We start from the raw sequence: 15,955 nt of genomic DNA, 5'->3' as shown, positions 1-15,955 counted from the left end.
TACTTTTGCTTTTTGAAACTAATGAATAAAATTTCTTCCTTATGTTTGTTGTTCAGTACTTCAGGTTTGTCTGTCATGTTCTTAACCACTTAGGATGTAATAATATAATGCAATGGATAAAACATTCAATGAAACAAAAATCCAGTAGTTGCTAGAAATCCTTGGCAGCCATTCCACAAAAAAGAAAACAATTGAACATGTAATTACTATTAGTTTGTTGGTAAACAGAACCTGTATTCAAACTACTCCCTTTCCTTGTAGCTGAGAGTCTACCTGCGAACGTCTAATCTTGACAATGCATTTGCACACATCACCAAAGTGCAAGCAGACACATTACTACTGAGTGTCTTCCGGGACATCGTAATACTGTTCAGAGCAGATTGTTCCATTTGCCTTTACAGTATTGAGAGAAGGCCTGAAGGGTGAGTAGCAGTATGTAAATTCTTTTGCAGTAGTGTACTTGAGAATCTCTTCTCAGTCTGAGTAAATTCTTAGGTTAATATAAAGTTGTTTGATAACTTGTGGAGCCATATATTTAAAATACAAAGGGGTAAATGTTATCTGTATGCACAAGTTATAGTTCATGACTGTTGTCACTTGCATACATACAGATAAAGCACATTAGGTGTGGAGGTTGTGACTCAGGCATGCATGTTTCCAGATGTCTGCACAAACATGATCTAGCTGATAGGAACTTGAAAACTGAATGTAAATAGAAGAAAAAGTACGAAAAGGCACCCACAAACTTGAATATTTTTATATTTATTTTTAATAAAAATTTTATATTTTTAATAAAAAATTATTCTCACATTAGAAGTAGGAATTGTATAGGCAAAATTCTATAGGCAATTAAGAGAAATCTTACGATCGCTTGCCCTTGTTCTTGTGGGAGATTTTAAATTCCCAGACATCTGCTGGAAATACAACACAGCAGAGTGAGACCAGTCCCAGAGATTCCTGGAATGTGTGGGAGATGACTTCCTGATGCAGCTGGTGAGTGAACCAGCCAGAGAAGGTGCCCTGCTGGATCTCCTCTTTGTGAACAGAGAAGGACTGGTGTATGATGTGGCGATTGGAGGCCAACTAAGGCACAGCGATCATGAAATAATAGAGTTCTCTATTCTTGGAGAGGCCAGGAGAGGGGGCAGCAGAACTGCCATCCTGGACTTCCAAAGGGCTGACTTTGTCTTGTTTAGGCACCTGCTTGACAGGATCTCCTGGGAGATGGTTCTGAAGGGTACAGGGCCCCATGAAGTCTGGGTGCTCTTTAGGAAGGAAGTCTTATTGGCTCAGGAGCAGGCGGTCCCCAGGTGCTGTAAGAGAAGCAGGTGGCAGGGAAGGGAGAAGGCCACTGTAGCTGAACAGGGAGCTTTGGCTGCATCTCAGAGAGAAAAGGAGAGTTTATGGCCTTTGAAAGAAGGGGCTAGTGACTCACAATGATTACAAAGATGTTGTGAGGCTGTGCAGGGCGGAAATCAGGAGGTCTAAAGCCCAGCTAGAAATTAATCTGGCTTCAGCAGTCGAGGACAACAAGAAATGTTTCTATAAGTACATCAACAGTAAAAGTAAGACCAGGGAGAGCCTCTATCCCCTGCTAGGTGCAGGAGGAAACATGGTAACAATGAGGAAAAGGCTGAGGTGCTTAATGCCTCCTTTGCCTCAGTCTTTAATAACAAGAATAGTTGTACTGAGGGAATCCAGCCTCCTCAGCCAGAAGACAAAGAGTGGGCAAACGACTCCCCTGCCTTCCAGGAGGAGATAGTCAGTGACCTGCTGCATCACAGAGTCTATTGGGACCAGACGGGATACACCCAAGGGTGCTGAAGGAGCCGGCTGGGGTTCTTGCCAAGCCGCTTTCCATCATTTACCAGCAGTCCTGGCTGACCGGGGAGGTCCTAACTGATTGGAAATTGGCCAGTGTGACGCCCATATATAAGAAGGGTCAGAAGGATGATCTGGGAAATTACAGGCCTGTCAGCTTGACTTCGGTGCCCGGGAAGCTGCTGGAGCAGCTCATCCTGAGTACCATCACACAACACATGAGGGACAGCCAGATGCTCAGGCCCAGTCAGCATGGGTTTGTGAAAGGCAGGTCCTGCTTGACAAACCTGATCTCCTTCTACGACAGGGCGACCTGCTTATTGGGTGAGGGAAAGGCTGTGGATGTTGTCTACCTTGACTTCAGTAAGGCCTTTGACACCATTTCCCACAGCATTCTCCCGGTGAAACTGGCTGCTCAAGGCTTGGATGGGCACACGCTTCACGGGGTAAAAAACTGTCAGGATGGCCGGGCCCGGAGAGTTGTGGTGAATGGAGTTAAATCCAGTTGGTAGCCGGTCACGAGTGGTGTCCCCCAGGGCTTGGTGTTGGGGCCACTCCTGTTTAACATCTTTATTGATGATCTAGACGAGGGGAACGAGTGCACCCTCAGTCAGTTTGCAGATGACCCCAAGTTGGGTGGGAGTGTTGATCTGCTTGACGGCAGGGAGGCTCTGCAGAGAGACCTGGACAGGCTGGAGCCATGGGCTGAGGCCAACTGGGGGAGTGTCAATAAGGGCAAATGCCGGGGGCTGCCCTTGGGCCACAACAACCCCCAGCAGCGCTACAGGCTTGGGGAGGAGTGGCTGGAGAGCTGCCAGTCAGAGAGGGACCTGGGGGTGTTGACTGACAGCCGGCTGAACAGGAGCCAGCAGTGTGCCCAGGGGGCCAAGAAGGCCAATGGCATCCTGGCTTGTGTCAGCAATAGCGTGGCCAGCAGGGACAGGGAAGGGATCTGACCCCTGTACTGGCACTGGGGAGGCCGCACCTCGATTCCTGTGTTCAGTTTTGGGCCCCTCACTCCAGAAAGGACATTGAATGACTCCAGCATGTCCAGAGAAGGGCAACGGAGCTGGTGCAGGGTCTGGAGCACAGGTCGTACGAGGAGCGGCTGAGGGAACTGGGGGTGTTTAGTCTGGAGGAGGCTGAGGGGAGACCTCATCACCCTCTACAGCTCCCTGAAAGGAGGGTGCAGAGAGCTGGGGATGAGTCTCTTGAACCAAGTAACAGATGATAGAACAAGAGATAATGGCCTCAAGTTGCACCAGGGAAGGTTTAGACTGGATATTAGGAAGCATTTCTTTCCAGAAGAGGTTGTTGGGCGTTGGAATGGGCTGCCCAGGGAGGTGGTGGAGTCCCCATCCCTGGAGGTGTTTCAGAGTCGGGCTGACATAGTGGTGAGGGATCTGGTGTAGTTGTGAACTGTCAGTGTTAGGTTAATGGTTGGACTGGATGATCTTCAAGGTCTTTTCCAACCTAGATGACCCTGTGCTTCTCTGATTGGTGAGGGTGGTGGTAGAGCATCAAAGATTTAGAGAAGAATTTCAGTCTGTGGTGTGGTGAGCTGTTTTGATGCGAAAGGAGTAACACTGTAAGGTCCAGATAGTTTCAGACACTTAAGTTTGGTGGACCTAAGGAGGAGTTAATATTCCCAAATAGTGTTTTGAAGGGCCTGAATAGTTGAGTTTTCTTTCTTGAGTTATGGCATCTTGATTTCAGGAAGAAGGGATGTTTTTTTCTTAGCAGAAGGCAAGCTGTTGATCTACTAAAGATGAAAATATTATCAATGCTTGTCAAAGAAAACTCCCAACAAAATCCAAACCCTGGAATTGTCTTATTGAAGGGTGAATAGAGTCTTACTTCAAAGTTATGTAATGTTTTCTTCTATCCACTCACAGCTGTATTGCCCCAAACTATCAAGATAATTTAGCTGAGCTTAGGTTTATTTGGTAACTTTCCGTAGAGTAGATATGTGGGCCTGTGGGATTCCTGGTTAAAAAAAAGGCATTTTGGTCTGTAAACTGTTTGCTGAAGTTGCTTATTTTCATTATGTTTACTTCAAGATAGTAATTTTAAGTTAAATACTATTTTTAATTTGCTAAATGTAGTCATCTTTCCTTTCAGTCTTAACCCTACTGCCAGTATCCAGGTTCTTCAAGAAGTGTCCATGTCTCGGTATATTCCTCACCCTTTTCTTGTAGTGTCTGTTACGTTGACATCAGTGAGGACAGAGACTGGCATCACCTTGAAGATGCCTCAGCAGGTAACAGGTCTATAGTGCTCAAAATTTAAAAGAATTGGTGCTTGGATGTTACCTTAGTCTTCAAAGGTTACCTGGATGATAAATCAGTAGTTCTTCTATATGGTAAAATGCAGAACAGGTTTTTTCTGGTGCTTGTTATATAGATATTTTATGTGTGAATACAGGGGTTGTTGAAATAAAATCCAAACTCTAATGCTATTTCGTATCTTCTCTTGTCATCTTATAAAATTTGGGGCCAAATCTTGGATGACAAATTAAACTTAACTATGCTAAGGATATGTTCCTCTATTTTGTATTTAAAGTTGAACAGGAGAACAGTCCAGGCATTAGGAAGTGCCTTTCTCGCAGCAGCAGGTCCATTACTCAAAGGAAAAACAGAAGAAAGGAAAAGATGGCATATGAACCTATAAGTTTATTTGTAGTAAATTTCCTACAACACCAAAATAAAGTAAGATAATGTCCCCCACTAGTTATGTCAGGAGGTAGGCTAACAGCCAAACAATGAGTAAAGTGTGGCTCTGTCGTAACTCCAGGAAATTATTCAGGCCACTGAAAGCACAGTGCAAAGAGGACTTGGAGTTTTTTGTCTGTAGTGTAAACAAATTAACCTTAACTATTTGAATAGCTACAGTATGAAGTGTATTTTCTTATCACAGCCACTACCTTAAGATAGATCAGAAGTTGGGTTGTCCATGAGGTAGGCCCATAGACATGTGACGGTGTGTATTTTTGTCCACATACCCGAGCCACTGGCAGATATGAAGGCAATGGCACAGATGTAAAATCTGAAGGCCTGTGCTTCTTCCTTCAGTTCATTCTAAATTAGAGTCCCATAATGCTGAACATGTGTCCTGAGACTTTGATACAGTCTTAGACAAGGGCATAAAAGGCAACATGCTTGTGGTTTTCTAATCCATCTTGCTGTGAGACAGTATTCTAATTCCTGAACTACCTGACCTACAATGTTTCACAATTTAGAGAAAAACTTTCTAGAGCACTAGTAATATTTTAAACTTAGCTTCAGACTGAATAAATATTACCGCTTTTCTTTCTAAGAGCCTGTACCTTCAAACTTCGTCGATCCTCCTGCTCAAAAGAGAAGTATTAATGTTAGCACCGAATGACGCTGCACTGTAGACAAAGCAATGTGTCTGGAGTGTGTTAGCCTTTTCAGTGTTGCTACCTATTGGTGACCTTAACCCCCGATGTTGCAAATTTACCATGCAAGCACTCTACGTATGTACTTTAAAACTAAACTTGATGGACAGCATGGTATTAGCTCCAGTAATTTGGTTTAAAATCCACATGAAACAGTTATGAAATATGTCTTCAGAAAGAATACTTTGATTTCTTGATATACCTAACTAGAAAGATTTTTCTCTAACTGCAGCTTCTAAAAGTTCAAGATGCTGTATGAGTGTGAATAAACTCTCTTTGGCTTGTGTACCAGTGTTAGTCTTTGCAGTCAGATACTGGCAATCATACAGTGTTGATACTGATAAGAATACAGAGCTTTCTTTTCCTTAAAATCCTTTGGCTTGCCCATGCCAGGAGGCTTAGGTGAAAAAAGCCCTTATCAAATAAACATGTGGAATGAGTCTAGTGAACATGAAACCTTCCAATGTTTACTCCTTTGCATAAGAACTACATGAATGAATCTATCTGTAGGTACTTAGTTCTACTTGATTTTTCTGACTCCTGCACTGAATTTGGTTGTTAGTCATCTCTGTAAAGTAGCGCAGATAATTTACTCTTCTTATTCTGGGTTGTGTTTTGTGGTCATGGGTAAAATGATGCATTCAGAAAGCTTAACTAATTTGTATAATACCTTTTTATCCTTAGGCTTGTGAGGCTGAAAGTATTATGCTAAACTTAGCAGGTCAACTCATCATGTTGCAAAGAGATCGATCTGGACCCCAGATACGAGATAAGGATAATAATCCTAATCAAAGGAAGCATGTGAGTAAATATATGTGAAATATTGTATATGGCTTCAAAGATGTTGTCAGTGACTGTGGAAGGGAGCAGTCCAGGCATGAAGAGGTCTATAATGCAAGGCACTGTCTATTCTTACAGGCTGAATTGTTAGCTGGAAGTAAATTACTACTCCATGATTTTTTTTTTTTCTCTTAAGAATCTGTGAAATGTTACTTAATACTTAATTGTGTGAATGTCTAACTATTTACTACTTGTGTTTACCACTTTTATTGCGGTGAAAGATAGGAGTTTTAAGCATAAAGGTACTGTACAAAATTTGGTATGCACTAATGACAGAATGTCTCCAGTCTACCTAAAACTGTTCTGTGTGTTTATGGAACATTATCATTTTTTGCAGAGTACATTTACAAAGTTCCTAAAACCAGCAATAATAGAAATCAGTGACTAAACTTTTCAGTTTTTCTGTGCCAAGGAAAAACAATTCTACATGAAACAAGCACTTTGGGAGAGTGAGATCTGAAAAATTTAGATGAAGAGTTGTTTGCAGCTCAATCAAACACTAGCAAATTTGGCATTTGTTGTAGTTTTGTCAGTTCTAGGCTGGACTCCTGCGCTGAGGAAGCAGAGAGTGGGTTTTTATTTTTCTCCCTTACTCTCACCTCTCTGGCTTCCTCACTAAGTGTAAGGAGGTTAAACAAATGACAGAAATGTCTTTTGAATTAATGTAAGTAATAAGTGGTATTTTCCCCGGTGCTAGGTTGCAGTTAAGGGATAAGCAGATTTGTTTCTTCTTTGTTAGAAGAGGAACACGTTTGAAGAGAGTAGTTCTTAGCTGAAAAAAGAGTTCTTGTGAAGGGGGTAAAAAAAATAAAAAGCAATAATGAATTCTGATTTTTTCTTTTCTTTCTATTGAACAGCTGCCTTTTTGTGCTCCAGTTGTCCTAGCCCAGTCTGTTGAAAATGTATGGACTACTTGCAGGATCAACAAACAGAAACGCCACTTATTGGAGGCTCTGTGGCTCAGCTGTGGTGGGGCAGGTATGAAAGTCTGGCTTCCCCTGTTTCCCAGAGATCATCGAAAACCGCATTCCTTTCTGTCAAGACGGATCATGCTGCCTTTTCACATCAACATATATCCATTGGCTGTTTTGTTTGAAGATGCCTTGGTTCTTGGTGCTGTTAATGACACTGTGCTCTATGACTGTTTATACACTCAAACCAGTGCTAGAGAACACTTAGAGGTTCTCTTTCCTTTCTCCATTGTTGAGAGAACCTCTCAGATCTACCTCCATCACATTTTACGCCAGCTCTTGGTTAGGAACCTCGGTGAACAAGCCTTGCTTTTGGCCCACTCCTGTGCCACATTACCATACTTTCCTCACGTGTTAGAACTGATGCTTCATGAAGTGCTGGAAGAAGAAGCTACCTCGCGGGAACCCATTCCCGACCCTCTGCTTCCCACTGTGGCGAAGTTCATTACAGAGTTCCCCCTCTTCCTGCAGACAGTTGTTCATTGTGCTAGGAAGACAGAATATGCCCTGTGGAATTACCTTTTTGCTGCTGTTGGAAACCCAAAGGACTTATTTGAAGAGTGCTTGATGGCCCAGGACTTGGACACAGCTGCCTCTTATCTTATTATCCTACAGGTAATGGCACCTCATATATTGCAAGAGAGGTGATATTTACTAATGTAGTATTTAAAAAATATTGGCATACCAAAGTTAAGCATGTTAAACAAATCCTTAACAGTTTTCTGTTGAGATTATGTCCAGTTATGAAGGGTAGGAGTATCATGCAATATAAGTAGTTAGTTTACTGTTATACAAGGAAAATAATAGTATAAAATTTGCTGCTTCTAATCTTTGGTATACTTGAACAGGACATGATGTGGTTTGACTTAGATTTAACAGGACTCTTGTTGCTTGATGGAAAAAGCAAACGGCTTAATTATGCTTTGTTGCTTGCAGAATATGGAAGTTCCAGCAGTTAGCAGACAGCATGCTACTCTCCTATTTAATACTGCCTTAGAGCAGGGAAAGTGGGATCTTTGTCGTCATATGATCAGATTTCTTAAAGCCATTGGTTCTGGAGAAACAGAAACACCTCCAGCTACACCAACAACTCAGGTTTGTGATGAAGTAAATACTGTGCGTCAGACTTTGTATGAGTAATCTTGCTATTATATAGCACATTTGCTCCTTTGACTGTACGTTTTGTTTTTCTTGGTTTTAGGAACCTAGTTCAAGTAGTGGCTTTGAGTTCTTCAGACATCGGAGCATTAGTTTATCCCAATCAGCAGAGAATCTCCATAGCAAATTTAACTTGACAAAAACACTGAGTATGCCCTCTGGCCCATCTGGAAAAAGGTAACTGGTAGTAATGTTCTCTCCTTCCCCATTTTGTTAGGTACTATACTAACTCTCTTACCAATTTAAGTTACAGAGGTACATTATATGATAGAGTTAGATTTGTCATAGTCTCCATCCACATCCTGCATTTGTCTTTTCCTGACTCTCATAATGTCTGTGCCCCTCTTACGTTCTTGGGAGAATATATTCTCACACATGTAAATATATGTGTCTGTGTATGTATACGTACACAGGCACACTTATGTGGATATTGCTGACCAAAAGCCTCTGAGGCCACTGGATGCATATGTAGTAATTTAAACAGCTAGTGAGATCGCATGCCTTGTATCTGAAGGATCTGTTTTGCTGAAAGGTATGTCTTGAACAGCTTGCAGTACTGCAACATCATAGTATGCGTTGTACTGTGATACTGTGCACATCTTAACACTAGATGTGTGTTAACACTGTGATACTATGTAGCCATAAATAGAGCCTTTTATACTTTGGGGTAAATACCTCTTAAACTACTGTATACAGAATTCATATTGATCGGTATTAATGCTCAGAAGCAGCACTGAGTTTGGATATATTATCTTGGTTTTGGCTTTTTTCCCCCCAGTAAGACCTTCAAACCAATCTTAGTATAAATTCAAATGTTTTTATTTAGCATTTTTCCCTAGAGAAAAGATGTACCTTAGAGTTTAATAGGAAGGTTCTCTGAACTTGTTTCTTGGAAGTCACTTTGCAATGGCATCTACCTTTTATTGCTCCTTCTTTACCTTTTTTCTACTAAACTGCTAATAGTTTAATACTCTCTGGACACTGCTGCTATTATAACCTCCTTCCCTTATTTCACTTAACCTGGTGAGGCAGTGGGATCTTTTAGAGAGCATAAATAGCAAGGAATGATGGAAAACACTCTTGCTGGTATATAGAAAGCTCCCACTACTACTCTGGACAGTTGATGTAATATGGTTGTGGCCAGCAGCCTTTACAGCTCCTTTTTACCAATCTTAATGTCACTGTTCTCTGGTCTGTCTATAGGTGGAGTAAAGACAGTGACTGTGCAGAGAACATGTACATTGACATGATGCTCTGGCGGCATGCTCGGCGTCTGCTAGAAGAAATCAAGCTGAAAGACCTTGGCTGCTTTGCTGCACAGTTAGGCTTTGAGCTGATTGGCTGGCTGTGCAAGGAGCGAGCCAGAGCTGCCCGTGTGGACGATTTTGTGTTTGCCTTGAAAAAGCTACACAAGGATTTCCTCTGGCCATTTCCAGTCATACCGTCTTCGTCCATTAATTCACCTTTCAAGAATGGAAAGTACAAGACAGGTGCTGTAACATCTGAGTTGATTTGGACTAGGTTTCCCTCCTGCAATCCTACACCCATCAGTCTGAATCTGTCCTTCCTCAGTTCAGCCAAGCAAAGAACAGGCTGAGGCTGGCCACCTGCACAGCTTTCTCACACAGGGTGTGTTTTTTGAAGGAATTCTGTTTAGCACAGGCAGCATCTCTTGTGTAGTCTGATTACACTACTGTTTCTATTGAGTGTTCTTGCTTTCTTGGGTGCACTGAACTGGATATCACTGGTGCAGATGTTGAGTTGAACATGGATGTTGCTCTTTGATGTAAATTATGCTACAGAAAGTTACTAAAATCAACATTCTTATATAGTCTTTAATTGAGGTTTTGATAAACTTTTTTATATTTAAAGTAATGTCCTTGATGTTTGAAATTTGCTTTATATTAAAGGGTAAGATTTTTGAGGACTTGCTGTAAACTTCTTTTGTATTATTAATCTCTGAGTTCACTAGTTTATCTTCCTAGGGACAAAGTTGATACTAGCTGCAAGGTCTTCCTCTTTTTGGTAGTAGCAGCACCATTACTTAGTTCTGTTGATGTTAATGCTTCATCAGCTGGTATTTTTTTTATGCCAGTGCTGACATAAGCTGATGAGAAATTCTTGTAGTACCTGAACTTGCTGCATTTCCTTGCTTTTGGTGATCCCTCAGCAAACTAATTGAACATTGACTTAACACAAGTTTTAGCTTCCTGAAATGCCCAGTGAGAACTTTACAAATTTCCGTTTTGATGGTTACAAGAGTTTTCTTTGATGGGTTCTTTTTTTTAGCCGTGGGGGAGCACCTGCTAAAATCTCAGTCTGCAGACACCTTTGTGAACATGGACATGGATACAGGGGTTTCAAACACACCTCGGAGCCGCAGCTGGCTTGGCACTATCAGCTCCTCTCAGAGAGAGATTGACACCGTTTCATCCCACGGACCACACATGCAAGATGCATTCCTTTCTCCTTTGCTAAGTAAAGGTTAGTCACTCTTTCTTCTGTCTGCTCATTGGAAAAATGCACCTGGAAGTATGCACTTACATTTTGATACTTGGATGCCACTGCTGTATTGTTGCTTTTCAGCTGCTGATAATCATAATTCAGGCAAGAAAAAAGAGGTCATTGGAAAGTGAAGTCAAATTTTTACAACAGAAAGATAATGTCCATGTTACACATCTTTAAGTACTTGAAGTAGAACATGAAATTTGATATTTGCTGAAGTTCCTTCTGTGGTGGTAACCTGAATTTAGTACTTTTAGTCTGTCTAGAAAGTGTTCTAAGTTTTTTATCGAGAAAGTTGAGGAAATTATAGTCCCATATAGTTTTCTTTTTTCCTATGGCTTTGTTTAAATCACTTTTCTAAAAGCTCAAATGGATGAGCTTATGAAAATACAAAGTGAAGTTTTATTCTCTATGCATATTTTTCTGACCACATTCAGAGATGGGAAATATTTGCCTGACCATTCTCTTTGGTTTTTTACTCCCTCTTGTCCTCAAGCATAGAGCAATGTTTTCAACAGTGTCTATGTCATGTGATTTCCACTTTACTGGGGGAAAGACTTAAGTAGCTAAGTGTGAACTACAGTCTCCCCAAGATGCTAGGGCCTCCTGTGAGTCAGAGCACTTGGGGCTGCTATTTAATAAGTGGACAGGCTTTAAAAAATGAAGAACGAGTGAGGTTGTCTCCCTCTGCTTGGGCACTGCCTCATTCTATTTTCACTCCTGTTTCTCTGGTTTGTTACTTCTGGAGAGTGCAAGAATGCATTAGGTTTAAGAAAGTTTGTTACAGAAGTCTCTGAAAAAGTATAATTTAAATGGGGAAAACATCTTTCTTTTTTCATTGCACTGTCTTGTACTGCTGTCTGCCACTACTGCTGTTTCTATAAGCAAGTATCTCATTTTTTTGAGCTGGATGTAGACCTTTGAGTTCAATGGACTTTGATATGCATTTTGAAGCAGTTTATTTCTAAACTGAAACTAAATTACTACCTTTAAAATGTTGAGAGCTGAATTCTAATGTTAATTTCACAAACAGCAGTGGTATTCATGGGCAAGAAGCTAGTAACTTCCTGACTTTCTAAACATTTTCCACAGAAAAGATGCCTCTAATATGGAAACAGTTCTGAAGGGTGGGTGCCTTAATGGCTCACCACTGTATCACGGTTTTAGCTTTGATGTTCCTGTGGAAATTCTGTTACTGTATCTACTCTTCATGTTTTTACTAGAAACATTATTTCTGTAATTAGTGCAGGTAAATATTTATATTGCTGAGCATTCAAAATCTTCAATGTTTTGTATGAATAAAAGAACTTGCTATTGCATCTTCATTTTTAACAAACTTAAAGGTTAAGAAAGCAGTATCTTCAGACAAACTGCAACCCTTTCTACAGACTTAATTTTAGGACTATAGTATGTAAGAGGCTGTCACTGTGCTCTTACAATGATTGTCAACACATCTTTAGGAACCCTTATTGATACTATTTTGCATAATTGTTTTTATTTGATAGAAAACCTGCTGCATTCCTGCAATAATAGTTTTACCATATAGTGTGACAAGAATGCTGAACTGTATGCCTGTATGCACAGTATGCCTAAAGTGTAACTTCTTAGTACTGATACACAGGAAAGCATTACTGTGTAATTTGTCAGTTTGTATAGGAAATAGTTCAGAAATTCTCAGTCTTACTAAAGTAAGTAGTTTCTTTTTCCCTTATGTTTCTGAGTGTTTTTGATAGGTGACGAATGCAGCATTGGTTCAGCAACAGACCTGACTGAAACAAGTTCTATGGTGGATGGTGACTGGACCATGGTGGATGAAAACTTCTCCAGTTTAAGTTTAACACAGTCAGAGCTTGAACATCTCTCTCTAGAACTGGCTAGTAAAGGGCCGCACAAGTCACAGGTCCAGCTGCGGTAAGTAATGTAATGCTTGCATTTGAGACATAAAATGACTAGTATGCAGCATGAAGAGAAAGAAATACTGTCTACAGAATCACACTAGGATTTTATCTTCAGAGTGACAAAAGAAATAAGTAGACTGTTTCTCCATACAGGTACTTGCTACATATCTTCTTGGAAGCAGGATGTCTGGATTGGTGCATTATCATAGGCCTTATCCTCAGAGAATCTTCAGTAATCAACCAGGTTTTCAGTATAATGCAGTCCTCTGATATTGATGGAGAAATCTGTCAGAATATCAAGACTGGCCTATATGCTGTTGACAAATGGGCTTCTACAGATTGGTGAGTATTATTTTCCACCTTCATTTTCATTCCAGTTACCTAAAAAAACCCTTAATTATCTCAGCCCTAGCTGAAACGATTATTTAAAAGCACTTTTGCAGAAAACTTCTGGGCACTCACTTAACACAGCTGTGATCAAACTGGAAAAAAAACTCCAACCAAACCAAACCCAAATCAGCCAACTCTCCAACCTCTATTGTTTGATTATGGTTGCCTTTTTCTGTCTATTTAAAAAAAAACCAACAAACTGTTTCTGTACAGGAAGGATTATAGAATATACTAATTTATATTAAACATTTCCCAAGAAAAACTGCTTCTCAGACATATGACAGCAGTACTATTTTTGTAATTTACTCATGCTGTACCATTATTTTCCTAGCCCTGGGTACAAGCCATTTCTAAATATCATCAAACCACAGATCCAGAAACTAAGTGAAATAGCAGAAGAGCAAGTACAGCCTGAAGCTTTTCAGCCAGTGAATCCTTCTAAGGTTACTGAGCAAGTGAACCCCAGAGCTGAGGAAAGCAGGACTTCATCTAGCCATGGCACTAATCCTCAGAGTGATGCTGGCAACAGCGGTGCAAGCAGGCATGAAGAGGACAAATCTAAGACAGAGGATGAGGATTCATTCCAAGAAGGCAGTTATGACTGTGTTGTGTCTTAAACGGAAGATGAACAACTTCCCAAGCATCAGGTGTGAAAGGAAGCAAACCAGCTTAGACATGCTTCCATCTTTTGGATGTAACTTTTTTTTTTTTAAATATATTTCAATCTTTGAAATATTAAGTGGGGATAACAAAGCAGCAGTTTTATCTAATAACTTCAAAAGGAGGCGAGATTTTTTTTTTATTGCAATCTTCAGACTGCAGCTTTAGGTTTTGATACTTAATAGTGTTGAGAGACAGTGAATATATATGGAGACAGGTTCAGCTAACGTTCATCAGTACCTTTACACCAACACCACTTGTTCTGAAGAAACTATTTATCTCTTGCTTGAGTATAAAAGGCAAAGAGGGGATTAAATTTAAAAACTGTTATCCTTTGCAGATTGCCTGCCTAAGAAATGTCTGATCAATGAAGTTCAGATTGGTTTGATATTGGTATTTTGTATTAAAGGACTGTAAAATATATTGTATGTTTTTGTGAATACTCTTGTACAAATACTCAAGGCTGTACCTTATTTGAGGGTACCTATATGTATTGTGCATGTTTCTAGATGACTAGTAAAGTTAAAGCAGAGTTGCACTTCTTTCTGGATGAGGCATACTTTACTGACCTGACATTGACACAAGGTGGCTTACCTGTTTTTTACTGCCACTTACAGATCTTGTAGGAATTGCTGAAGGTTATTTATTTCATTGTAAATTCTTTTCTGAAAAATGGATTTTTAAAAATGTAAATAATCATCCTATACTCTTGCTATGGAAAATTAGTTTAACAGCTCATACTTAAACATTTTTCAAACATTTTATAATATGCATACTTGTAACTAAGACATATTTAACTTCCATACAATGTTATGGAAAGCTGGCTGCAGAAGTCTGTTGCTTTGAGGTACTTACTTTTTCTAGCTGCTGTCCCTATGTAATAACTACCTGTAACAGTATTAATTTAGATATTAGCTTGTTTGTACTGTGCAATCTGAACAAAAATGCAACATTATTCATTTTATACAAAATAAACTAGTTTATTTTTTATAACATCACTTGATTACTGACATGGACCAAACTAGTCATCGTAGGGTAGTTAGAACATGTGTTGCTTTCCTAGTGTAGTTACTAAATGCACATTCATTTAAACTCTGAAAATTAAGACTATTTACAATTAAGTTGGAATAAATTGTGGTTTTATTATCTTTATTTCTTTTGTAGATAAGATCAAGTGCTTTAAAATGTACAAATATTAAACTGTTGCTTTAGAATGGCTTTACTAAGCCAATACAACCAGTACAAGTGCAATAATTGTGAGTATTACTTGGAAAGCTGGAGATTTTAGTGAATACAGCTTAAATTTCCGTTTTAAGAATTGAAACTAATGTTGAAGTTCTAGGAAAGAAATCTGGTTCAGGAGTCCCAGCATTAAGCTTAGTCTGCATTGTAGCTACTGGTTACAGATAATGTCTATCATACCTACAAGCCTGTTGTGATCTGACATCAAATCCATTATTAAGGGGATACTTAAAGCTTTTTTATGATAAAAAACCTGCTTAATCTATGTTAAAAGAAATAAAAACTGTGCTTCAAGTTAATATTTTTCTGTGGTTCTGTGGTGATATAAGCCAAGCCTGTCCTGATCAGCTTTCAGCTGTTCAGGTTTTGGATCTGTGCAAATAAAAACAAACATTAGCTGATATACAAACATTCTTATTATTAGTATCTTACTACTGTGCTACTGTTGTTTAGCAGTTAAATCTTTTTAGTTGTGAAATTTTAGAAGTTTGTACTTCTTTAGTAGAATTATCTCTATGCAAATCTTACGTGCTAATTTTGTATTTCAATTTTACTGCTGTTATACCTGTAATTAAAAGACACATGTATTCAACTTTACCTGAAGTTACTCCTGTGGAAAATAACTATTTCTGACTTCAAGCCATTGACAGTAAATTACTAGAATTCAAGAGTTTGTCTCGGAGAAACAACGCTCTCAGTGAAACTACCTGAGGAATAGTGTTTGTTTGCTACATCATACACCTATGGCCTGTTTTACAGGATGAAAGTATCAAGCTTGTAAGTTAAAAATTACCTTATTAGTGCATCTTTGAATGTTGTGACAAGGCTGGGGTAGGGGACTGCAGAGGTGGCCTCTGTGAGTAGAGCCCAGGAGCTGCCCCTGTGTCAGACACAGCCAACTCCAACAGACCCACCATGGGACACAGCTGAGCCCATCAGCCAAGCTGGTGCCTCCTCTCTGTAATGTGCTTAATGAGGGGTAAATAAAAATGCTGTGCAGCAGCTGTGAGAAATGAGTGAGCAGAAAAAAATTTGAGGAACAGTCCTGCAAA

The 15,955-nt window shown here is 39.8% G+C and overlaps 1 protein-coding gene across 4 annotated transcripts in view; it reads left to right on the top strand.

The window, feature by feature from the left end:
- Positions 1–15,500, top strand: part of RIC1 (RIC1 homolog, RAB6A GEF complex partner 1) — a 56,031-nt gene extending 40,531 nt beyond the window's left edge. For 3 of the 4 annotated variants that reach the window (XM_074931749.1, XM_074931750.1, XM_074931748.1), the window contains 11 exons: positions 262–422; positions 3,943–4,081; positions 5,924–6,040; positions 6,937–7,665; positions 7,987–8,145; positions 8,252–8,385; positions 9,412–9,698; positions 10,498–10,692; positions 12,447–12,624; positions 12,765–12,953; positions 13,333–15,500. In XM_074931749.1, the coding sequence (XP_074787850.1) occupies positions 262–422; positions 3,943–4,081; positions 5,924–6,040; positions 6,937–7,665; positions 7,987–8,145; positions 8,252–8,385; positions 9,412–9,698; positions 10,498–10,692; positions 12,447–12,624; positions 12,765–12,953; positions 13,333–13,618 (2,574 nt within the window). In that variant the 3' untranslated portion in view covers positions 13,619–15,500. Of the gene's footprint in view, positions 1–261; positions 423–3,942; positions 4,082–5,923; positions 6,041–6,936; positions 7,666–7,986; positions 8,146–8,251; positions 8,386–9,411; positions 9,699–10,497; positions 10,693–12,409; positions 12,625–12,764; positions 12,954–13,332 lie in introns of those variants that run through there. The other variant, XM_074931751.1, reaches the window with a different exon arrangement.
- The last annotated feature ends 455 nt before the right edge of the window (positions 15,501–15,955 follow it).

Source organism: Athene noctua, chromosome Z (genome assembly GCF_965140245.1).
Source record: "Athene noctua chromosome Z, bAthNoc1.hap1.1, whole genome shotgun sequence".
NCBI lineage: Eukaryota > Metazoa > Chordata > Aves > Strigiformes > Strigidae > Athene > Athene noctua.
This window is presented reverse-complemented; position numbering and strand designations above follow the sequence as displayed.